This window comes from Manis javanica, chromosome 2, assembly GCF_040802235.1.
Source record: "Manis javanica isolate MJ-LG chromosome 2, MJ_LKY, whole genome shotgun sequence".
Classification (NCBI taxonomy): Eukaryota; Metazoa; Chordata; class Mammalia; order Pholidota; family Manidae; genus Manis; species Manis javanica.
The window spans coordinates 32,751,543-32,777,247 of NC_133157.1; the positions used below are offsets into that span (position 1 = coordinate 32,751,543).

At 48.1% G+C, this 25,705-nt stretch overlaps 1 protein-coding gene and 1 long non-coding RNA gene across 2 annotated transcripts; one reads left to right on the top strand and one right to left on the bottom strand.

The window, feature by feature from the left end:
• Positions 1 to 5,182: 5,182 nt before the first annotated feature.
• Positions 5,183 to 10,198, bottom strand: ALDH1B1 (aldehyde dehydrogenase 1 family member B1). The gene is made up of 2 exons (XM_017681071.3): positions 9,898 to 10,198; positions 5,183 to 7,791 (listed from the first exon to the last, which is right to left on the bottom strand). Exon 2 carries the CDS (start codon positions 7,779 to 7,781, stop codon positions 6,228 to 6,230), a length of 1,554 nt encoding a protein of 517 aa, XP_017536560.1. The 5' UTR covers positions 7,782 to 7,791; positions 9,898 to 10,198; the 3' UTR covers positions 5,183 to 6,227.
• A 5,546-nt stretch (positions 10,199 to 15,744) lies between these two features.
• On the top strand, positions 15,745 to 23,048 carry LOC118969471 (uncharacterized). The gene is made up of 3 exons (XR_005057398.2): positions 15,745 to 15,867; positions 15,972 to 16,085; positions 21,844 to 23,048. It is a non-coding gene; the product is annotated as an uncharacterized lncRNA (long non-coding RNA).
• Positions 23,049 to 25,705: the final 2,657 nt, after the last annotated feature.

The window sequence follows — 25,705 nt, forward strand, 5'->3', positions numbered from 1 at the left end:
CCAGGAGGCAGTTACCTGGCTCTCCTTCCACTGTGGCTATCTCTTCCTCATACCTAAATCCCCCCATATTAAGGAGTGGTTGGTTCTCAAGGGAAGAAAAAAATTGTTAGGATGGGAGATGGGAGGCACAGAAAGCTCTCTTATCTTTATTCATAAATCCACCCACCATACATATCTGCAGAGCACCTACTATGGGCCAGGCTTTGCTCAGTGCTGAGGGGTCTACTGTTGGCCACAACCCAGGATCCAGGACCTGGGGCAGCAGACCTGGACCTGTCTCTGTGCTACCCAAGTGCTGCAGGCATCCCTTGGCCAGATGGATGTCAGCTTTGGAACTGGAAGACCTGGAACCAAGGGCAAGGCCTGCTGCAGTGTCTGGGGCTGGGTCACTTCCTCCGCTCTCCGAGCTGCTATCTCCACATTCGCCGGAGGGTTGGCCTCACTGCCCTGTCCTGCTGCCCTGAGGGTTCAATGAGTGAATGGATGTGCGCTGTCCACTCAGGAGGGGACGCTGCTGCGCGCTGCATGCCAGGTGGCAGGGGCACAGGGAGACAGACCAGATGTGCTAGGGGGCTGTGAGAGACAGTCTAGAGGGTCAAAACATCTGACCCATTTCATTGTATGCTAGCAGACAAGAGCTGCCACAAGGAAGACTAAATGAAGGGCGGCTGCTATGAGCTCTGAGGTGCCAGAGATTGCTGATTAAGACAGTTGGAGAAAGCACCCTGGAGGAGATGGGCCCTCAGCAGGGCTCCAAGAAAATGGGCTGAACTGGGAGATGGAAGAAGGAAGGAGAAAGGAACAGCCTGGGCAAGGCTGGAAGGTGGGGAGCAAACAGTCCATGAGACGATTAAACTCTAAAAGTGCCTATGAGATACATTCTAACCACCGTGCCCACCTGCATGGAGGTGCTGTGTGTGCCAGCAGTGGGGCAAGCTGTCCACTGAAACCTGGGGACACTTCTGCAGTGTCCCAGTGTCCCCACAATGACCTTCCCCAGCTCTCTCAGCACCTTGGTTGGGTGAGGGTGTTTTCGCCAGCGGACTGAATGGAGGTGATGGCCCCGTGCCGAGGGCAGGGCCAGAGAAGTAGCTGTGCCTTTGCCTGCCTGCCTTCTGCATCTGTCAGCTGACATAGAGGTCTCTGAGGCCCCACAGGGATTCGACAAGTGGATCCATAGGGTCCATGAGCCCCTTGAAAGGATGCAAAATTTTGTGTGGATGTACATATGTGCATTTTTTCCTGATGAAAAGGTCTGTAGATTTCATTAGCCTCTCAAAAGAATACACAAAGTCAAAAATGGTTAAGAACAATTGTAGGCTATGGAGCCACAGGATGGAAGAAACCTGTCTCTGAATGTCTATGAGGGGAACAAGGACCAATTAACTAGACACCCGCATTAGACTGTTACAAGAAATTAACCATTGTTAACCATTAAGTATTTGTTAACTGTTGGTTAATTGCTTAAATAAGATGAAGCAACAAACTGTTGCTATGTTGACCCCCTCAAACTTGGGGGTTCATTTGTTGTGACAGCTAACATTATACCCATACAGATGAGTACTTGGCTGGGAGCCAAGAGACCTGTAATCCAGGCCCTGCTCTGGCCCCACGGAGCTCTGTGGCCTTGGACTGGTTCTTGGTCTGCTCCTCTGATGAAGTAAGTGGGGCAGCCAGAGGTTCTCAAAGGCCCTCATACTGTGCCTTCTGGCTTTCCTTCCAAGTCTTCCAACTCTAGATTAATGTACAGAGCACTGGGGGTTGGGGAGATTAAGTGGTATTTTCAACCTGCAGCAGTCTGGCTTCTGCCCCCACCCCTGCGTACAGACTGCCCTTACCAAGGTCTCCATGGACCCCTGCATCTTCAGACAGGGGACACTTCCCAGTCCTCCTCCTACTTGATCTCTTAGAAGCAGCTCTGCCAGTGGCTCCCTCCCTTTGGAAACTCCTGCCTTCCTTGGCTTCTTGACCCTTCTCTCTCAAGTCTTCCTTCTGTTTCTTGAGCTATTTCTTCTTAGTGACCTGTATGGAATTCTCACTCTCCACGCATCCCTGGATGCTGGCCGGGTCAAGATCAAGCTATCCTTGCCCTCCCTACAATCTGTTGTCAACACAGCCCCAGCGATCCTTTTAAAACACACGTCAGATCATGTTACTGCTCTATTCAAAACCCTCCAAGGGCCCTTTCATCATTCGGAGGAAAGGTCCTAATTGGCACAGTGACAGTCAGAGCTCTATCTGCCCCTACCCTAGCCCCATCTCTTCTCTGTCCTCATCCCCTTTGTTCATTCCATTCTAGCTCTCTGGCCTCCCTGTGTTCCCTCAACTCCCAGACCTGCTCTAGCCTCAAGGCCTCTGCACCTGACATTTCCATTCCACTCTTAGTCTTTCATCATTTCTTCCATGAGACCATCCCTGAACACCCTACTGAAAATTATAATTCCTGCTTCCTCAACCCACCCCTTTCCCTTGTTCCCCTTCCCAGCAGGACTTTCTTCTATAATAACCATATCTCTCTGATAGACTAAATGTTTCACTTACTTTACATATGGTCAGCCTCCCCCATCAGGGAGGATGTGCAAGACTTGTGTTTAGTTCTCAGAACCCTGAACAGTTCCTAGACATAGTCGGCACTCAGTAAAATGTATTGAGTAAAGGAATAAATAAACAAACTCACCAGCTTGTCAGAAAACTTGCTCTTCCAGCTAGGTTCCCTTTCACAGCGCTGGCACCACCTCCCACTTGGTTACCCCAGCCAAGAACATGGGGCCACCCTTTCAGCCTCCCCTTGAAGTAGCCCTGCAGGCCTAGCTCTGGGCTCCAAGGGTCTCCCACCTATCTTCCCACCCGGTTCCTGTCAGCATTGCTTTGGCACAGGCAGCAGTATCCTGAGTGGCCCCTCAGGCCCCAGGCTCACCTCTCAACCCATCCTCCCATTGAAGCAGAGCCAGCTTTAAAACCAATATGACCCTATTGTTTTCCACTGGAAACCCTCATGGCTTTCCATGGCTGGACAACACGTGTACTTTCTCGCAGGGTATACAGCCCCTTCACCCTCCCAGGCCTCTCCCTTCGCACACCATTCCTAACGCCCTCCATGCTTTCTCACAAACTCCATGCCCTTCCCTCTCCCAGAAACACCCTTCCCGTGTCTCTGCCTGATCACCTCCTTCCCATACAGCAGGATCCCATGCCTCTCCCACCGGGCCTTTCCCTTGGGTGGGGCTGGGTGCAACAGAGAGATCAGAAGACCTGAGTTTGAGTACTGGCTCTGCTTACTAGCTGTACATCTCTGGGCCTCCATGTTAATTTACCAAGTGTGGAATGATGATAATAAATACTTGAGGGTAGTTAGAAGCATCAAATGAGATAATGTTATTGCAGATGCCTTATAAATATTGTGGGTGTTAGTGTTTCTTCCTTTGTGTGATCTCATGGTCTTCTACTTGTGCTTATCACAGAACTTTTCACCCTGTTCTGTTACTGTCTCCCTGCCAGACTGTGAGCTCCTGCAGAGTAGGGACTCCATTCAATTCTCTTTCCCTGCAACCTGACTACAGCTAGCACCTTAGCCTTTTTTTAAAAACCAATCATCTGAGCAAACTAATTAACAAGGTGGCCACCAGAGGTCAGCCGCACACCCAGAATAGAGCCAAACAAAATTAAAGTTTTTTAACGGCCCTAGGGCCTGGGATCTAATCAAGAACAGTGTGACACAGAAGCAGCCCTGATGGATCCTGCAAAGATCTGGGTGTCTGAGCTTGTTCAGCACTGCGGTGGGCTCTTTAGGCTTTGAGGTTTGATTAGATGCTCTCTCAGTGTGCCCTGCTTTCTAGCCTGTAGTGGACACATGTGGGAAACTAAGTCAAACTGAGCTGCATACTGAACCTCTCAGCTTCCATTTCCTCATCTGAAGAAAGGTTAACCCCACTGCATTGCCTACTTTATAGATTGTGGAGCTCCAGTGATCTGTAAAGGCAACTGGCGCAGAGAATGCTGGAGAGTACATGCGTGGCATGAATTTTGAATGGGTGGTGGCCCAGAATGGCAACATCTGTGGCCAAGTGAAATCCTGCGGACAGTGCCTGCACGTAATGAGGCCCAGTCATCCCCCTGCTCACACCTCCCCACAGTCAGAGTGGTGATACTGAGTGCAGAAGGGCCGCAGGGCCTGAGTGGTTGGGAATCCGACCTGATAAGTTTCAGGGATGGAAATGAAAGGCCTAGAAGACTGTCTTTTCCTGTCCCACCCCTTACTAGGATGCCCGCTACAAAGTTCCTCTTCGGTTTAGAAATACTGAGAAGCAAATGAGGAATGGGCTCGTCAAAACATTGGGGTGTTGCTTGCTGCTTGTTAGTCATTAGAAACCTCACCTTTCTACTCCCTCCCATTTCCCAGCCTGTCTGTTCATGAGAAACTTTCACTACTGTGCAAAGGTGCCAACAGCCTTCAAGAGAAACATATAAAAGGTGCACTTAAGGGGACAGTAAGGGTCACCCCAGTCATAGACAAATGGTGTTGAAAGGAGGTCATAGGAAAGGGAGATGAGGGGACCAAGCCGATCCTGAATTCTCAGGAAGCAGTTTCAGGCCAACTCTTCAAAATCATCTTGATGTTGGAGATGACCAAGGGGTGCATTCATAAGACTGAGTGGACCTAAAAGTAACGTGATTCATGAGCAACATGTTCTAGAAAGGTGCAAGATAAGGAGAAAGAGAAGCAGCATTCTGTTTCTATATTGTGGTCTGCCTGGCTTTGATTTATTCCCATCAGTTCAGGAATGAAATTCCCCATTAACACAAACGGTAAACACACTTAACTCTGAGGTTTGGAACTCTGAAAGCCCCTATCATGTCAGGATGGCCCTGATGCTGGGCTTGGCTTGAAGAGTGGTGTGTTTTGGTGGGGGTTACGGGGCAATACCAGTGGAAGCCTTTGAATGAGATCTGAAACAGACGAGCTCTAGGCAAGAACCAGGCCTTTTCTCTGTGGGTCTCAAAGTTGCACTTTGTTACCCAGCCAAGAGAAAACAGAAATAAAACTAAAAATATTGGGGAGGGAACTTTTACACGTGGCTGGGGGTTGACTAGATAACTACCCGGGTCCCTACCATCTCCAGGACTCTAAAATGTTCACCAGCAAGAGAATGTTGATATAAAATTGACTTGCAAACAGAGTGTATCAATTTTTTAATTTAACTTTTAATTGAAATTAATTACCATATTACAAAATTCACTATTTTAAGTGAATCAGTGATATTTAGTACTTTTTAGTATATTTGCAAAGCTGTGCAACTATCACTACTATTCAATTTCAGAACATTTCAAACACTTCCCAAAAGAAATCCCATTTCCATTAGCAGTTACTCCCCATTCTCTCCTTCTCCAGCCCCTGACAGCCATTAATACACTTTCTGTCTCTGGGTCTGCCTATTCCGGATACCTCGTATAAAAGGAATCGCATGCTAGGTGGCTTTGTGAGTCTGGCTCCTTTCACTCAGCATCAAGGTTTGTCCATGTTGTAGCATGTGCCAGCACCTCATTCCTTTTTTATGGCTGAATAGTATGAGGAATATTCCATGGAAACTTTTTTTTTTATCCACTCAGTGGCTGATGGATATTTGGGTTGTTTAAGTTTATTTTAAGGGAATGGTTATGTAAATGCATTATTCTTTGCCCACCTATTCCCTCAAATCAAGGAAAATCAATAGCAAAATGAAGGGCAAGCAAGCAAAACAGCCAACTACTATCAGTTAGAAAAGGAAAAGCACCCTTGATTTTTAGGTTAAGTCAATGAAGAATGGGGTGAATATCCACTTCATTTCAAACTCCTAATGCCTTCTAATCCTATATCTAACCTGCGTCCATCCACCAAGCCATCAGTTAATCCACTGGGAAGTCCTTCCATTGGAAGTCCTTGGATCAGCAGGAAAAACTAAAAGCCATTGCAGAGATCAGTGGTTTTTAACCTATTTTCCAGATACTCCTAAGGTTTCATGGAAGTAATGCAGGGCCCCCAAGCTGGGGCTGGGCACAGGTGGACAGGCTCCATCCTGCTTTAGCTAAAGCAGCTCTGATTTTAATTGCTCTGTTTCTTGAGATTCCTTCTAATAGTTCCTTTGGAACAAAAAAAGGAGATCCATGGCTGAAAAATGTTTGGCAACCGCAAGTCTAGATGATTGTGGAATAATCACTGGACTGGAGATGAGTGTCCATGGTAGCCGTTCTTACGAGTTCTTCTGAGGAACCTTTATGGTGACTGTCTTCACCTCTGTGTAGGCCTTAAGCCCATCCTCTCCCAGCTCCCTCCCACTGCCAGACTCCTTAAACCCTCCGAATGGTGTGTGGCAGGTGACAATGTTGTAGGTGTTCACCCACACTGTCCCAGCTTGGAGCGCCTGTGTGAAGTACATGGCCTTGTCTAGGTCCCGGGTGAACACAGCAGCAGCCAAGCCATACCTGGTGTTGTTGGCCCTCTCAATCGCCTCCTCAATCTTCTTGAACTTGAACAGGGGCTGCACAGGTCCAAAGATCTCCTCCTTGGCAATCCTCATGTCATCCTGCACACCACCAAAGACCGTGGGCTTGATGAAGAAACCACGTTCTCCAAAACGCTCTCCGCCACAGAGAAGTTTTGCTCCCTCCTTCTGGCCAAGCTGGATGTAGCTCAGAATCCGTTCAAACTGCTCCTTGTCCACCTGGGGTCCCTGCCGTGTGTCCAGCTCAAAGGGATTCCCAACTTTCCTCTGCTTCGCTTTCTCCACGGTTCTCTCAAGAAATTCATCATAGATGGATTCTTCCACAAAGGTCCGGGAACCCGCGCAGCAGCACTGGCCCATGTTGAAAAACAGTGCTTCGTGGCACTGCTCCACGGCATGGCCCAGGTCAGCATCAGCCAGCACAATGCTAGGGCTCTTCCCACCCAGCTCCAGGGTGACTCTCTTGATGTTGGAATCGCCAGCTGCCTTCTGGATCAGGTGGCCCACCTCAGTGGAACCAGTGAAGGCAACTTTGTCAACATCCATGTGCTGGGCAATGGCTGCTCCTGCTGTGGGGCCGAAGCCAGTGATGATGTTCACCACCCCAGGGGGAAAGCCTGCCTCTTTGATGAGGGAGGCCAAATACAGGGCAGAAAGGGGGGTCTGCTCTGCGACCTTCATGACCACAGTATTGCCAGTGGCAAGCGCCGGGGCAAGCTTCCAGCCCTGCATGACCAAGGGGAAATTCCACGGGATTATCTGGCCACAGACACCAACAGGCTCATGACGGGTGAAGCAGAAATGCTCACCATCCATAGGGATGGTCTTGCCGTGCCACTTGTCAGCCCAGCCAGCAAAGTAGCGGTATACCTTGATAACCTCATCCAGGTCCAAGGCGTAAGACTCCTGGAAAGGCTTTCCATTGTCCAAGGTCTCCAGTGAGGCCAAGTAGACCCGATCCCGCTCCACTAGGTCAGCCAGGTGGTTCAGCAGCCGGCCTCGCTCTGAGGCATCCATCCGGCGCCATGGAGACCCCAGGCGGAAGGCCTCTCGGGCTGCTTTCACGGCCAGATCCACATCATCCCGGTCCCCTTCAGACACATGGCTGATGATCTCCCCAGTGGTGGGGTTGACTGTTGGGAAGGTCTTCTTGCTGACCGCATCTCGCCACTCATTGTTGATGAAGAGCTGGTTGTAGTGGACGTCTGGGTTCAGGATGGGGTTTGGGAGGGCAGCTGCTGAGGAGTATGGGGCAGTCCTGCCACGGAGGCAAAGCAGCCGGGGTCCCAGGAAGCGCAGCATACTGACTGCTCTGGGGAGGGACAGGAACAACCAGAGTGAACAGGTGAGAGGGGGCAGGGTGTCTCCTACAGGCCCACCGGCTCAGATGTCTCAAGATTCTAGCATAAAAGGGTGTCACCTCTAAAAACCTGGATTGTAAGGGGTACAAAGGCCCTGAAGAATTCTCTAGTCCTACTTCATCATGTCCCATCTATCCTGACCTCTTCTGGGTCTTTGCTCGAATATCACCTTCTCAGCAAGGTCTTCCTGGACCACACTTTGTAAAATTTCAGTTCTTTTCACCCCCAGCACTTTCCAGCCCCCATACTTTATTTTTCCCCATCTGGCATACACACCAAGTGATATGTTTACATGCTTAAATGTTTATTGTCTACCTTTCGCCAATAAAACATTAGTTCCAGGAGGGTAGGGCTTTTCTTTGCCTCATTCATTCACTGCTATGGCCTGGATGCCTCAAAGTATGCCCACTGTAGAACAGCTGTTCGGTAGCTAGTTACTGAATGATAATACTGAGGAAATGTCAACATTTCCAGGCTGCTGAAGAAACGACCTAAGAAAGGAATAGAAACCAAAGGGAAGACAGAGCTGTTCCCTGTGAGAGGGGCTTGCCTCACCTCAGCTCTGGGCCTGAGTGTCCTCATATGTGAAATGCCTCATGGGGCTTTGTTGAATGGAGTCATGCACATAAAAAGCAGGGGGAATTCCACCCAGGACATCAGATCTGGTGGCACCCTTAGAAACCAGCCTAGCCCACCCCCACGCAGAGGTCCCAGCCTCCCAGGAGCACAGCAAATGCAGCAGCAGCGGGAAAGGAGGGCCTCTTTATTCTGGCCTACAACTCTGAACATGTTGTAGACTTTATTAAAACAACAACCATAAAATTTAAACAGTATATAAAATGTATTCAATGAAATTTCAATGGTGTATAAAATTCCTAGATTCACTGAAGCAATTACTCTCCAGTCAGGAGATGAATCCCTCTGCCCTTTCTGTCTCACTTGAGTCTTGTCCCACCCAGCAGTAGAAAGGAATCATACCTGCCCTACTGTCCCCACCCACTTCCAGCCCCAGTACAACCCACCCTCTGCCACTGGGCAGGGAGAGAAGCAAAGAACTCAGCAGGTAACCAAGGCCCCATACAAATCAGTGCAGCCCAGGTAAGTCCTCCCTTGGGGGAAAGCTGAGCCAGCAGACCTATCAGGAGGGCACTCAGGTTTCACTCTGCTTAGAGCTGTTCCACACCGGGACCAAAGAAGCCTTGGGTCCAACAGGCTGGGTATCAGAAGGGAGAGGTTCAAGGGGAGGTATGAGTAAGAGGGGGTCACCAATCCATGGGGTGGGGGTGGAGGGGCTAAACAGGTGGGAGACGGGGTCACAGACCGAGGCTGACAAATCTCGTGCCAATCCAAGGCTGTTCCTTCTCTAGGCACCTATATGGGGTCTGTGCTGGTGCCTCCACTTGAAGATCACCGCTCACAGTGCACCACACTACAGTTTGCAGGCTATCTCAGCATTAACTCACTAAGCCTCCCAGCAGCCCCCACGTGATCTGAGCAGAAGGCGGTGGCTGGGGGTCAGAGAGGTTCAAGAACTCACCAAGAACACACAGCAAGTAAGAATAGGGGCCTCAGCAGTATTTCCACAGCCCCAAGGTTGTGTTTTGTCCCAACTTTGGGCAATTTCTTACCTTCCCTGTATTAGTGCCCACTGTGCCAAGGACCAGACCTTCTAGGTCATCGACCTAGTGGTGCCCCTAACCCTTTCTGGGGAGTGGGAGAACGTGTTCTCGCCTCTCCACTCAGGGTTTCTCGGCTGGTGTGGGCCGGGGGTGGGGGTGGGAAACGATGAGGTCCAGCTAACTGGGAAGGTAGGGCGGGTGTTGCATCCTCGGAGCCCACCATGTGCCACCCTGGGACCTGGGTGCGGGGTGAGGATGGGAAAGCACGAAGAGGGGTCCTACAGTGCGCGGGAGGAAAGGCCGGCCCCTAATGCGGAAGCCGAGACCCAGGAAGGAAACCTCCATCTTCAGGAAGGGAGCTGCGGTCTGCCGCGGCGGTGGCGGGGTGGGGGTGGGGGCGTGGGTGGGGGGTCGCTAGGCGAGGAGCTCCTTAGTTACCTGCGGCAGGCTCGGCTCAGGTGCCCGTCCAGGCTCTCCTCAGGACTAGTCCAGTCTCCCACCAGCTACTAGCCACAGATGCCTGCTTCGCGCTGCCCGGAGGCCCAGCCTCCAGTGAGGCTCCGCCTGCGTCTGGGGCGCCGCCGTCTCCCGCCCACGGTCAAGTCCGCCGCACCCTCCCGGAGCCGGCGGAGAGCCAGCGCCCCGCTTTTCCCATATCCCAGCGCCCCACCCGTATCCCGGACCACGCAAGCGCTCCTCCTCTCATCTCTGCTTAGAACTGAGGGCCTGGGGGCCTGGGATGCGTGGGCCTTCCCGAGCAGGCCAGACAGCAAGAGGAGACGGACCCACGTTATGTTTGCATTTCTCCCTCCCGCTCAATGCACTTCCTTGGGCTGCAGCCCTTGCGCCTCTCCTTACCCTCTTTTAGACTCCTCTCTCTCTCTTTTTTCCCTCTTGGTTCACTGGATGTGTCATAATTTCTGTCAGTGTTCCACCTTCTGGGCTCTTTTTCCCAGTTCCTTTCAGATTCCATATTTGTGCATTTTAAAATGCGGTTGTTTTTATTTATTTGTCCTAAAAAGACTTGATGCACAATGTAGAAGGCTTCGGAAAACACAGAAAAGGATGAAAGAAGAAAAAAATCCCCTTCAATCTTTCACCTAAAAGTTGTCATTCATCTTGCCAGTATTTTTTCTCCGCATTTTTCAAAACTTCTTTGAATAAAAATGATATCATTATGGTGAACTCTATTTTGTTGCCTCCTTTTTATTATTATTATTATTTTTTTACTTAGCCACTTAGTATGAACATTTTCTCATGTCATTAATTAAAAGACAACATCATACTCTCAAGGTGGCATAGAATTCCACGGTAGGTCAGCCACTGGCGTGTCTCCCTCTTGTTGCCATACAGGCTAGGCTGCTAGGATGGGTGTCCTGACCACGCCTTTCCCACGCACTCCACCGCCACCGCATCCTCCCTGTGGTTGGAGAGGTCTGTTGCAATACTAAGAGCTAAGTTTCCCAGCCTTATTTGCAGGAGAGTTCTGGATGTGGTCTAGGTACTGCCAATAAGTAGTACCCCTGTCAGATGTGGAAGGTGGAGGGGGTTGTCCTGCCCCTTTGGGGCACCACTAAACAACAGCACAAAGTGAGAATTTTGTGTGTTGGCATTCCTCATCCCTTCTTCCCCTTTCTGGGTGTGGGGTGGCAGCTGTGGCTGCAGCTACTTGACTCCAGCTACCTGCTCTTTGAATCATGGCTGCAGGAGTGTAGCTGCAGCTAGATAGCTCAGAGGAGGCCTCCAATTGTAACGAGGCTAGTGGGCCATGTCCATCTTGCTCTGGGAGTCAGTACTGAAGGTCTAGCTTTCCCTGCTTCTCTCCCCAGCCCTTCCAGACAACCTGTCAGCACTCAATTGTTTGTATTAAATCCCCACCTCTCCATATAGTGTTCACATTTTCCTGCTTGAACATAATTTTTTAAGCTACATCTCTATGGAATCTCTTGTGCCATGTCAGTCTTAGGATGTTCATGGTCCTTGCTACAAAATTTAGTTCTTTACTAAAAGCACTGTATCATGCATCTTACCCCATCTATGTTCATGTTTCTCTCTGGCTTCCCCAGTAACCATTTAGCCCCTTGCAAAGTCCCTTTTACCTCCCCCATAGCGCATGGCCAGCCTGGCAACACCTTGGGCACGTGGCATGGCACTCAATAGTGTATTGATTTAATGATTATTTGGTTAATCATTAACAGGCTTCATTGATAGAGGCAGGCTTCATTGATAGATCCATGACAAAGCCAAATATCAGTCTTCATGGGGTCAGATCACCTGGAAAGCTGTGGCAGGTGTGAAAGGCAGTGGCCTCTTGGGGAGAGGCTGAAGGCTGTGTCTTGTGAGGAGCAACTGAAGAAACTGGGGGTGCCCACCCCTCAGAACTCAAAGGGCAAGGCTGTATGCTCCAGATCCCTAAATGGTAATGCAGACACGTCTGCAGGGTCCTAGAGGTCAAAGCCACTGGGGGCAGAGGTTACAGGGGCAGAGGAGGAACTTCCTGACAGAGCAGAGCTGGCTGAGGAAGGATAGGAGGGGCTGCCTGGAAAGGCAGTGAGCTCCCGTCGCTGGAGGAGTTTAAGGAAGGATGGACAACCATTTGGGGAAATCCCATAAAGGAGAGTGCCACATCAGGACTGACCTAGACAAATGACTCTCAAACTTAGCTGTGTGTCAGAATTGCCTGGGGAGTGTCAGAAAAAATTATAATTGCCCTGGGTCTTACTTTAAGACATTCTAAATTATTAGATGTTGGTTGAGATCCAGGAATTTTTAAGTTCCCCATATGCTCCTGATGTGCAGCTATATTTGGGAAGCACTGGCCTAAGTGGGTATTCTATGACTCCTTCACAGACGGTTTTCAGAAAAAGGGATTTTGATCATGTTCACAGAGTACAAACTTCGCTGACTATAATTTGTCTGTATCTAGATTCCATTCAGCGCTCCCACCCTTGACACTTCATAAGCTGTGACTGCCATCAGTTTGCACTGAAGTAGTCCTGTTGCAGGGCATTTGTAAAAGCATTTAAAAAATAAAAAAATAAATACCTTCCATAATGCTTGACATTTATGGTTTGGAGTGAAGGAATAATGTGAAGCGGCTCAGGGTAAAATGTGCAAATTATTTTTGCAGAGGGCTATCTATTTTTCAGGAATGTTTTGGGTTTAGCATTTTAATTGGCAATAAAGATCCAGGCCTCTATAATGGATGTTGGGCCTGGAGCCACTGTGAATGTTTGGACAAAAAAGACTTAAGGGAAAATGGTGAGATAACACAAGCTGTAGTCAGGTCACTGTCATCAAGGAATGTCACCCAGGGATGTGTTTACACTTGCCTGGCAGGGGAAGATGAGCTAATTCTATCCTTCAGCATTTTGGAGCCTTATATGTCTGGGAAATTACTGGAGAAGATTCCAGGCTCTGAGATAATGAATGGATCAGACAGATTCCAAACAAAGAGATAGTGAGCTGCACTGGGCGTTTATTCTATACTGAGCATAACAGGTGCCTCTCCTCTGCATTTGACCTGAAGATGGAAGACTGGATAAAGATCCTGAGAGAATTGCAGAGAATGGACATATAAAAATATACAAATACAAACCAAAATACATCTTTTTTCCCTCTTTTTCTGCTAAGTGAACCTCTATACTCTGAAATTTACACTCTGTGAACATGACCAAAGTCTGAACATTGTCAAACCAAACCAGCCCCGAGTATTTTCACCATAAACTTGGCTTCCCTTCTGCTTGCCTGGCTTGCTTCCTCTTTCCCTCTGCACCTCGACTTATAGTTAAGGAAACTGAGATCCAGAAAGGGAAAGACACTTGCCCAAGGTCACAAGAGATAAGTGTCTGAGTTCGGGACTCTAGAATCCAGGCTCTCACATAAGCACACAGATGCCACTGGGATGGAAGCAGAGCATGTGGCAGTGCATGCATATGTGCAGTTAAGGATCTTGAGGCAGCAAGACTATCCTGGATTGTATGGCTGGGCTCAATGTAATCACAAAGGTCCTTAGAGAAGGGAGACAGGAATGCCAAGATCAGAGAGGGAGATGTGATGACAGAAGTAGAGGTTGGAGTGATGTAGCCACAAGTCAAAGAATGCAAGCAGCTGGGAAAGGCAAAGAAACAATTTTCCCCTATTGTTTCCAGAAGAAATGCAGCTATGCCAAAGCCTTGATTTTTGCCCAGTGACACCCATTTCAGACTTCTGAGCCCCAAGAACCAAAGATAACAGGCTTGGGCTGTTTTAAGCCACTAAGTTTGCAATAATTTGTAACAGCTAACAAATGGAAAACTACTACATTGATTCACTCGTTTATAGACTTTGTAGGCAATTGAGTTTATGGCCTCTGGCCTAGCTGGAACAGGCCAAGTGGTCAATAGCCTTTCTTTATGCTCACATACTATAATTATGTTTGCCCAGCATTCCTCTCTTCTGGTTATTGCAACCCCATTCCTTGCCTCCACCCCGATCATATCTGTGAGTCAGAACTGCCCATCTTAGCATATGACACATTCTGGGGATCTTGTTAAACCTTGGTAACTAACTATAAAGGGTTTATATTCTGCATTTCTAACAAGCTGCCTGGTGATGCCAATGCTGCTAGTGCCAAGACCACGTTTTGAGTAGCATAGGTAGAGGATGAGATCTGAAGGACTAGTACGAGCAGACTAAATGAAGAGGCAGGTTAAAGTTGCAGGTAAAGGGGGCAGGTATATGCACAGGTCTTTGGTGAGAGAGGTCATGGTGCAGTCAGGAGTTGGGAGAAGACAAGTAGGGCATAGGCAGGAAGAGCAAAAGGATGAATGCCTCTGAAAGAGGCTGAAAGCATGGGCAGGGACCAGACCATGCAGGTCTGGAGGCCCAGGTAAGAACTCTAACTCCTGGGCCAGGCATCCTAGAGAAATCTAACATGGTCCCACTCTGGAGTTGCTCAGAGGACAGTGAGAAACCCAACTCTAATAAAACTAATGCAATAACACTGCCACACACCTCTACTAGAGGTCACCACCAAGCTCTGTGGAAGCACAGAGGAGGGAGCCCTGAGCTCCTCCTGCCTGGGACTTCTCAGAAGATAACTTTTCAGCTGAGCCATGCATCAGAATTAATTCAGATATATATAGTTAAATAGTTGTTATCAACTATGGTTGCATGTTAACATCACCTGGGCAGCTTTTTGAAACACTAATGCCTGAGCAACATTTCAGACCAACTGAATCAGAATCCATCAGCATGGGACCAAGTTGTCTGATTTCTGCCATTTTGTTTTAAGCTCCTTTATTGATCACAGTATGCAGCCATGATTGTGAACTACTGATGTAAGAGAAAGCCCTAAACAAATGTGGCTCAAACAAGAGAGAAGTGTATTTTTCTCTCAAATAAAAGAAGTCCAGAGCTAGGCTGTCTAGGGTGAGGTGGGGCCCTACTCTGTCTTCCTCTGCCTTCCTTAACCATAGCACATGATCTGTCTGGAGTTTTGAGAAAGAAGGGGGTGAGTTGACATGATCCAGTTTGTAATTTGAAAAGATCATTCTGGTTGTATTGTGTGTCTCCTCTAGTTTCTTAAAGAGAAAGATGGTTTCAAGCTATGTTACCAAGAACAGTGGGTGTTGATAATTACTGAAGCTGGTTGGTGATGGGCACAAGGGGGTCATTATACTCTCTGTTTTGCAGTATATTTAAATTTGTTCATAATAAAAAGTTTAAAAAATAAGAAAAGATTATGTTACCAAACCAGTAGAATGTGTCTCCCTGGTTCAAAGGCTCTGTAATACATCTGTCCCTTCATGACCTTCATGATTGGGACCAAAAGGCCCATGTCTTTATCTAAATCCACAGTTAATTACTGGACAGAAAACAGAACAGGGCAGAGGTGTGCAAAGAGCTTGGAGCTGGGTCTCTGAGCCTAGGGCCCAGTCCCTACTCCAGCCTCTCCATATGATCTTGGGCAACTTCTTCTCTCCTGGCCTCAGTCTTTCCCACTGTAAAATGAGGAGATATGAGATGGACAATTGAGCCATTGGGGGATCAGGGCCCCAGAAAGCTTTAATAAAGCTGTTAAATAATTCTCATTGTTAGCAGAGTCCTTGGCCCACAAACTTCGGACCCCGAATGCATGTAGTTGTGAAATCTAGTCAATTAACTTTCCCATCCTGTTATCAGCTCTGGTTATGGCATAATGAGGCAATGGTTGAAGTACAAAGTGTTGACAGAGGCCAAATGTGTCTTCACACATTTGCTGATTAAGTGAGCCTGAAAAGCTGCCCTACCGTCAGTGACGCAGAGTGCAGATTTGCCAGCGAACACACATGGGGTCCAGCAGCATCCAGCTCCTAGGTGACCAGAGCAGAGGACCAGGGATGAGCAGCTGCTCAGCATGCCCTTGCCTTTCACCTCTGTCTCCAGGTGTTCTTTCTGCTTTAAAGACTATTCCTCAGCACAGCCCTTCACCAAAGGCCCAGCAGCTTCCACATTAACAAGTATCTGCCATCCACCCTTCCTTCACTCAGCTCCTGTTACTGTTGACCCTGTTGCAGAGGCCCTGGCAGTGCAGAGATGAACCAGACACCATCCCTGTTCTCAGGCTGCTCACAGACTTGAGAGGAAGACAGACATGGAAACTGGTATGTTTCTCTCCCAAAGTAGGAGAAAGCCTTGTGGTGCCAAGAGAGCAAAGAGAAATAAGAAATGGAACAAAACAAAGCCTGAGAATGTCTGGGGAGGCTTCCTGGAGGTGGTGATACTTGATCTCAATCTTGAAAGCTATAAAAGGCCAGGGGAAATATGGCATTTCTAATAGACAGAGTTTCATGTGCAAAAGGCCAAAGGTAAGAGGTGACTTGGGTGGCTTGGGAGCTGTGAGTAGCCCCTACTGGCTGGTGCCTGGGGTCTGGTGGGCAGGCTGAGGAGAAATGAGAGTGATGAGGCTGGAGCACCAAGAGGGGACTGGTCCTGAAGGGTCTTACATGCTAAGGAGTTTCAGTGCTATCTTGAGGAGGCACAAAAGGCCTTTAAGGCAGGAGGATGACTTGGTTAGATGAGAACCATTTAATTTCACCAGATCACATGGCAATGAGTGAGGATTAGCTTTAACTCTGAGTAACAGAGACTTGAGTAACAGTGGCTTACACAAAATGGAAGTTGATTCTAAGAAGTAAAAGAAGCCTAGAAACAAGCAGTCCCAGGAGGTAATAAATGGTCCTCAAGGATTTACGTCCCCTCCAGTTCACCACATGGTCATCCTTAGCAGTGAGAACTCAGCATCATGGTTCAGGATGGCAGCTACCACATCCGTATTTCAGGGGTTAGGATGGAGGGAGGGAGGAAGACAGAATGATAAAGTATGTATGCCAGCTGCTCTTAAGGAAGGGTCCCCCAAACTGCCCCCAAGCACTTTCACTTTTACAACTGGCCAGAATTAGTCACACGGTACAACTAGCTGCAAGGGAGGCTGAGATATGTAGTCTTTTTTGGAGGCTTTCATTTCTGTGACTCTATGGGAAGACAGACACTGGGGGATGACTAAGAAGCTCTGCCACAGACCCTTCCAACTCTGCTGTGAGGACAAGTATTATCAACTTCACTCGACAGATAAGGACACTGAGGCTCGGAGAGAGAGCATGAGTCACTTGTACATGGTGCATTTGGAACTGCAAAGCCTGGCTTTGAATGCCAACTATTAAGCACTAGGCAAGCTATTAGACGTTTAAACACCTGGTGTCCGGTGTTTAAACAGCTTTTCAGATATGCTGCATCCTGGTAAGGCATCAGCTACAGGTTGGTGAACTGCCCCAGGGTTGGTAAAAGAAAGGTATTTCCCACTGTCGTACATCTGACCATGTGGATTACAGATCATGGAATATTCCTTCCCCTCGACAGAGTGGTATGTCTGCAGCATGGGGGGGATAGAAGCAGAGATGCGAGAGGACATGAGATGTAGTGGGCCCAGCCCTGGGCCGGAGGGCCAGAGGCTGGGATGCCAGGCTGCCTGCCTCGCTTTGTACCCTCTGGGCCCAATGACCACACAGAGAGGGGACTGGACTAGATCACAGACTCAAAGAAATCTTACACAGAAGCCCGCTTTCAAGCCAGGTTAAAAGGAGCTGCTTGCTGGGCTGCCCACCACCACCCTCTGTGCCCCTGAGGAAGCTCCAGGGGTCTCTACCACTCTGCAGGCCTCGGCTCTGCCCCAGGGCTAAGGTGTCTGGTGATGTCCCTGAGGAGGGGGGCACATCAGGGGACAAGGGGCAGGAACCAGGGAGCCTGGGCTCCACCTGGCCTGGGGAGAGTCCTTCATGGGGTCTGGAGGCCAGCCTGCCAGACCAGTCCTCCCGGGGCCAACTTTTTAGATCAGATGACCTACTAGAAAGGAGGGTGGGTAGACAGATCAGGGGTCCCTGGCTGGGCAATGGCTTCATTTCCAGCTGCACTCCAAGTTCTTCCAGAAGCTGGCCCTACTCTGGTGTGTAAAGGGTGAGATAGGCTCCGTGGAGAGACAGTACCAGGACTGATTGGTGCCTGAGACTATGGAGGGGCCTAGGCATGCTATTCAAACACTGAGAAACTGAACAACAGAACATCCAGCAGTGACTAGTAAGCACAGAGCTTGGCTTTAATGTTTCTGTGCCTGGTTCTTGTGTCACCTTCCTGGGCTGTGTATGTGTTCCCCACGTGCTGAGTCACAGCAGGTCTTGGGGGTCCCAGGGCAGGGGTGGGGAAACCAGAGTGGGGCTGGGTCCTCACAGGCTAAGACATCTTCTGCTTACAAACTGGTAGGTGATCATTTCATACTAAGGCACCCATAGGGCGGTATTAATGCCTTTCAGCTAAAAGTGAGTCCTGCACTGTCATTTACAACTTAAGCCAAAGGAGTTCATCACTGTGGTGGGAAGAATATGAATTAATAGTATTGTTACACTAGTTGTACAGGACAGGAGGCTGAATCCCAGGGAGAGCCAAGCCAATCAGAGACCCTGGCAGGGCAGGGGAGAGCAGAACCTAAGTCTCTGCCTCGATATCCCTACATTTGTGGTCTTGGAGGTGCAATTACTGCCTGCTGGGGACGGATCAGTGCCTTTATTAGGTATGTTTACTTAACAGACTTCCCGTTCTCAACACCCAGAGGGAGAGAAAAGATAATTCAATCTTATTTTCAAGCAAAAAGAAAACCAGAGAGGAGGGGTAATAAGGGACAGAACAATGCTCCAGCTGACCAGGCCAGAATCTCAGATTGCATTACACCGAAGCCTGAGATCTCAGTAAAGGGGACAAAGGAAATGTATTGAATGGGGGTGTTTATTCACTATACAAGTTTGAAAACCTGTTTATTCATTCTATTCTTATACTAATCATCAACATTCTCTGCCTCACAGAGCAGCAAGGTGTGGCAGAGAGCTCGTTGCCCCCAACGCCCCCCCAAAGCATAGGAGTGAGACCCCACAAAACCTGGGTCTGCCCCTGTGTGTCCCCTTGATTCCTGCTCCCAGGGCTTGCAGCCCCTGGGTTCCACTCCCAAAGCTCTCTTGAGATAGAGACTGTTTCTCCCTTTGGCTGAAAAGCATTGAGGAGCACGGAAGTAGGAAAAGCAATTATTTTTGAAAACTCCAAGGCCACCCTTTCAGGGAGCCCTCAAGTCTATAGTAAATCAAGCTCTTGGTCTTAAAATCTAAAAGATTTTAAAAATTCTGGTTTGCCTGCCAGACAGGCTTTTCCCTTTCCAAATACGTGTAAATGGGTACAACTTTAGGCATGCTGAGAGCAAGACAGTCACCTAAGTGACACGGAATCAGGGACCTGCCATGTGCTTTGCGTATGGCCCTGGAACCCCAAAGTGCTGCAGAAACATCTGAGTGGACTCTGTCTTGTGTCTCCCTGGAGTTTAAAATGCTTGGTTTAGGTGTACCTAAATGTCACCGTGTTAGTGATCTACTGAGCCTTCCTATTTATCCTGAAAATTTTTAAAGGGGACAGAGTAGGGGACACTGAAGGATGATCCATCTGTCTGGATTGAAGTATAATAATAATAATACTTATTGAGAGCTTACTATGTGTTCTGCACTTCACATTGGATTACTTCATTTAAGGCGCATCACACCCATGTGACAGGTAACCTAACTTTAATTTCTATGTTGGCGGAGGAGGAACACACTTAGAAAGGTGCTCGTCTGCCTGGCTGCATGTTAGAATCACAGGGGGCTTAAAAAAACACTGCTGCCCAAGCCCTACCTCAGACCACCTAAATCAGTCTCCAGGGATGGGGCCTGGCTATGGGTGGGATTTGAGGGGCTCGAGGTAATTCTTGTATGTAGTCAGAATCAAGAAGAAAGGGTTGCATAAGTTGCTCAAGGTCACCCAGCTAATGACTGGTGGATTCTAACCCAGGAGATTTAACTCACCAGGCCTCACTTGAACACGCCTGAAATCAATGTCATTACCCTCCCAAAGGACTGGGGCTTTGGCATGAAGTCCCTTCTCCCTTTAACAACAAAGGCACATGTGAGCCTGAAACCTCCCATACTTGCAGCTCTGGAACCAGACTTACTGTTTAGTTCTTGCTCTACCCTTCCCTGATTGCACCAATGGCATGACACAGTGTATTAGTTTGCTTTTGCCACTATAACAAATTAACATGAACTTGTGGTTTGAAACAGCACAAATATATCCTCTTACAGTTCTGGAAGTCAGAAGTCAAAGCAGTTTATTGACCAAAAGTCAATGTGCCAGGGCCTGGCTGCCTCCTAAGGCCCTAGGGGAGAATCCCTTTCCTTGCCTTTTTCAGCTTATAGAACTGCTTTTCTTGCATTCCTTGGCTCATGGCCCCTTCCTTCTTCTTCAAAGCTAGCAGTGTAGTATTTGCCCTCTTTTATAAAGACATTGCAACTGCATTTAAGACCCATCTGGATAATCCAGGATAATCTCCCCATTTTAAGATATTTAATGTAATCACATCTGAAAAGGTCCCTTTTCCATTTAAGAGAATACTCAAAGGTCCAGCACCTGAAACTCTTCGGGGACCATCATTCAGTTTGCCACACACAGGAAACAGGGAGATCATGTTTCCATTCAGATTCCAAAACCATCTGTGAGCTGGTTAAAGGTAACTGTGCTGAAAACATGTTGGATGATATTAGTTTGGTCCAAAAGACAATTTGGTTAAGAAAAACAATGCTCTAGCTAGCATGCAAGATGTCCCCTAATGACCTCTCCCCTCCCCCACCTCCACACCAGCCCACACTGTGTAGTCCTCTCCCACGCTGTATGAGGAGGGTCAGTCTGTGTGACTAACAGCACAGGGGAGAAGTGGTAGTAGCATGTCACATCTGACATTAGGTAATGAAAGACTGAGGCTTTCCTCTTGGGCCATTTCTCTCTGATCTTGCTCTGAGGGAACCAGTCACCATGTGAACTTCAGAAAGACCCACCTTGGAGGAACTGTGACCTCCTTCTAGCCTGTCAACATCCCCATAGGTGCACCTGGAAGTGGATCCACCTGCCCCAGGCAAGACACCAGGGGCTGCAGCCCTTGCCAACAGCTTGATCACAATCCCAGGAGAGACTTGGAGCCAGAACCACTCAGCTAAACCTTTTCTGGATTCCTGATCCTTAGAAACTTGTTTAAAAGTACCAAGTTTGGGGGCAATCTGTCATGCAGCAATAGATAATGAATGCAATGAATATTCTCAGCTTCTACCAATTCTAGTATTGGTCATTTTTAGTTACTCTAATGGGGCATTTTGCAAACTTTGAGGTAACTTGAAGCACTTTTGTCCATTTTCCGGAAGTGTGTAGTGATTCATTTTTATCTTTTATAAATGTTCAGTGTATTTTCACCATTATCTTCTGCATTACCATGTTTTAATATGAAAAAAAGCAAAGAGAGGATAACTTAGAATGATCTGATGTCTAAAAATGGGAATTGGCAGGGACAAGGCACATGGCTTGTTTCTGGAGCTTCACTGACATGCGGCTGGAGGCAGAGTTTGGAAGGGACTGGCTATCCTCTGGCCCGTCATTCATGCAGCTGTTTCATCCTCATTGTATAGCATTCCTTTGTGTTAATATACCACAATGTGTTTATCCACTCTACTGTTGATGAGCCTTTGGGCTGTTTTCAATTTGGGTCTGTTAAAGTCATCCAGCTTTCAACATTTTTATACATGACTTTTGGTGCCCATGTGCTCACATTTCTGTTGGATGTATACTTAGGAGTGGAATTGCCGGGTCACTGGACATGCATGTGTGTGCTCAGCTTTTAGGAGATAATATCAAGCAGTTTTTCAAAGAGGCAGTACCCACACCCAGCAGCTGTGGATGAGAACCCTAGGTGTTCCACATCTCCCTGTTTTTAAATACTAACTACAAATTTTTAAACACCCTTTGCAGGCCAAACAAAGTACAAATTTGACTGGTGGCTGCCTGCTTTCAACCTCTCTGGTGGAGAGAATTCAAGCAACAGAGCAGCTGAGCACTAGACAAGACGCACCCCTACAACTCTAGCTGGAGAGCCTGAGGTTGGCTGTAGCAAATGGCTCAAGTCTCTTATTCCTCCACTCCCACCCAATACCTGCCCCACAGAGCTTGGAAGACAGGCCTCACTTCCCTATTTCCCTCCCCAGATCACTGTGAGGACTTACTGATACATGTCTGCAGATCATGCAATGATGAGAAATAGGGCTATAAATATACAAGGATCATGCGACCATCAGACTTACAACCTTATGTCAGACCCTGCCCCAACTCAAGTTCTCTTCCATGCAGGAGTTCAAACTTCAGACCAGAGCTCCTTTCTGTGCCCATAAATATCCCAAAACTTTCCAGGCCTCTCTGCTCCCTGCCCCTGGCCACAGTCTTGGCTCTGGCCCATTTCCCCCACTGCCTCCAACCCTCACCAACTCCTGTCCTTGCAGCTGCCTTGATAAAGAAGAATTTCCCACCTCCTTCCAGCTTTCAGTCCTTTGCCTTCTCCTCAAATTTGTCACAGACTGGCCAGCCTATCTGGAGGCCAGCATGCCCACTCTCCGCTTTATCACCTCTGCTCTAAGGGCCTACAGAATGACTCTGAAGTTGGACAGACCTGGAACTGAATCCCTACCCTACCTCTCAGTAGATGAATAAATAACCGTAGGCACTTCACTTAACCTCTCTGTGCTTCAATTTCCACATCTGTGGAAAGGGAATATCAGTAATGCTTATTGCCTCAGGTAGGCATAAGGAATAAATGAAATTAAGCCCTTGAAGATTATTAACCTCAATGCCAGGTAGAAGATCTGGGGCCCAGAAAGACAAAGGCGGGAGGCCATGGTCACACAGCATGTCTGTGAAAGAAGTAGGAACTGAACCCAGGTTTCCTGGGGATCCTGGGTCTGGACTCCATGCACTGCCTGGGAAGGATTTCTGCTGGGTTGTGAAGACCAGTGAGAATTTTCAAGCCAGAACCTGGTAGGATCACAGTGAGGACCAAGTAAGAGGTCCATTTCCAGTCCTAACAAAAGACTGTTGTCCTCTTTGCATGAAAGCCAACCATGTACTAGGTATACTACATGCTTTATAGACATGAACTAGTCTTTCCTCAAAAGGAAACAATCATTTTACAGAAGAGGACACTGAGGCTCATAGAAGACCACAAGCTTTGTAAATTGTGGAACAGAAGTTGGAAACCAGATAGAGAATATGAACTTTCTAAGATACTAGGCTGTTGCCTGCTGTGGGATCAGATTGCTCTGTCTGCCTAAACCAGGGTCTTTAGATACGTCCGTGGGTGCTGGGGACTGTGGCAGTATCTGGGGCCCCGTTTACTGGGACAGGCAATTGTATCCCAGGTGGCCTGTGGTATCTCAGAATGGCTCTCTTTCTGAAAGCCTCTATCTTTCCTTCCACCTCCACCCCCACCACTTTTACCCTTGCCTTTACCTTCACCTTCACCAGGGGGCCTGGGTGAGAAGAGCTTACCGTGGTGTCAGGAATCACCTTTCCAATTCCTGAACCAAGGTCTTGCTCTGTCTGCTTTGCTAACCCAGCTTCTGGGCATTTCTCTTCCTTGCTCTTGACATTAGTTTCCCAATTTGACATTAACTACAGTGAAGGCTCTTAAGTGACCCTGACTCTTCTTTAACATCTCTACCTGCTCCATTCAAGGGAGACCTAGCTGGAGGTCAGAATCAGAAGGAAAGCAAATGGACCAAGCTAATTCACACCAGGGAGTGAATGGCTGACAGCTCCCACCCCCACCCCCATTACTTATATTATTGGCCTTAAAAACAATAAAAAACAAGCAAACGAGTGAATCATCCTGGTAGTGTTTTATGTGAAGAGAAGAAGAAAAGGGAACTAGTTCAGTAGTGAGGAAAATAGAGTTTGTGACCAGGACCCTCTTCTCCACAGCCTGAAGCAAGACTTTGGGCTCTGGGATCAGACAGAGCTGAGGTCAGATCAGAGTCACTGATGGGCTTTGTGGCCTTGGCAATTTAGTGACCTCTCTGAACCTTGGTTTCCACATCTGTTAAAGGCTGTAACATTCCCTGCCTCTGATTGGCAATGAACCGCAAGCAAGCTAGCACAGGTGAGGTGCTCCCTGGGGGCGCCCAGGGGGCCTCCTTTCTTCTGCTCCCACCTCTGCCCCAGGATCTGAGTGTGTTGGCCTGAGCAGGGTGGACACAGGCAGGAAGGCAAGGTCTGATGTGGCCATGTAGCAGAGAGGTTGTAGGTGGTCTCCCTCCCAGAAGCCCCTAGCCCTACATTCCTTGACGGTGCAGATTTTGGAAGCTGAGGGTTGACTGCAAGACAGTCCTGACTGTGGGCTCCTGGGTGCCAGGTGGGGTGAGTGGGAAGCAGCTTTCTTCAAGGCCAGTTGGCTCAGCCCACTGCTTTATTTAGCTTCAAGCATTCAACTTCTTGCTTGTATTTGAAAACCTGTATCTGATGTGATGGCCTGGCAGCTGGTGAGAAGTGTGGAAAGCTGCATCTGGACTGTGAGAAGTCTTGGCTGTGTGTGTGTAACAGCCCAGTCTTCTCTGTGCCTGGGATCTTGTTCATTCATTCACTCACTCACTCACTCACTCACTCACTCACTCACTCACTCACTCAGGCATCCTTCAACTATCTATTAGGTGCTTACTATCTATGCTAAATGCTGCGATCCCACTGGTGAGCAAGACTGACATGGTCCCTGCTCTCTCAGAGTGTAGATTCTTTTAGGGGAGGGACCATTAGTAGGTCACTAGTCAAACGAATCACACAAGGTAGTGTAAAAGTTGAGACTGATATACTGATATACATTCTCAAGGACTGGAATATGCTTCCATCAAGGTGAGTAATGGGCCTTAACCAGATGGCACAGGCTTGTGAATTTAAGTGTTTTGTGAATCCATTCATCCAACAGTTATTCACATCTATTCTGAGCCAAGCATGTACTAAGCCATCAATGGAATTGTCACCACCCTACCAGGATCCCCTTGAGCATCGTGTGGAGGTGTTATTATTCTCATCTGGAACACCCATGCTAGACCCAGGCTTGATTATGCAATAGGAACTCAGACACTGAGACAAGGACTGAAAGTCATGCAGAAAACCAGAGAATCCTTCCTGGCTGAGCAGGGATTTGGTGAAGGAGGGTATAGATTATTACTAGCATTACTATGAAACTGGGGAAGCAAGAGACTCAAGTTCCAGCCATGGTTCTGCTACTCAAGGACTGTGTGACTTCAGGGAAACCCTCTCCCTCTCTAGTCTTCAGTTTCCCCTACTGAACAAGAAAGGGGTTGGAGCAGGTCAAGTCCAGGGTCCAAGCCACAGAGCCCAGGATAACATTTGGGGCAGAGCAGGAGCCTGGGAATGACTGTCATTTGTCACAGGGGGCCAGGGCAGGGCTGGGGCCATGAGCAGGCAGAGTGTTAGGGCCATCCTACCTGTTCATAATTGATGCTATTTTGTCATCAGAATAACATAGCCTAGCACATTTATAGTAATTCTCAGGTCACTGGGTCTAACAGGTAAATTTCCTTTAAAAGCTTGATGTTAAATGTATTTAAAGTGATCATAGTTCACTGAATTTTTCTTTGAAAGGACAATTATAATATGGTGATATGTTCTGGGGCACATGAGATAGGATTCTAGATCCTATCTTTGCTTCTAAAGACTAGAGAGGAATGGGAAAGACAGTACCTTTCCAGCAGATACACCTCAACCAGGTGACCAAGGAGAACCTCACCAGTGATGTCAGGTGTCACCTGGCATGATGGAACAAGAG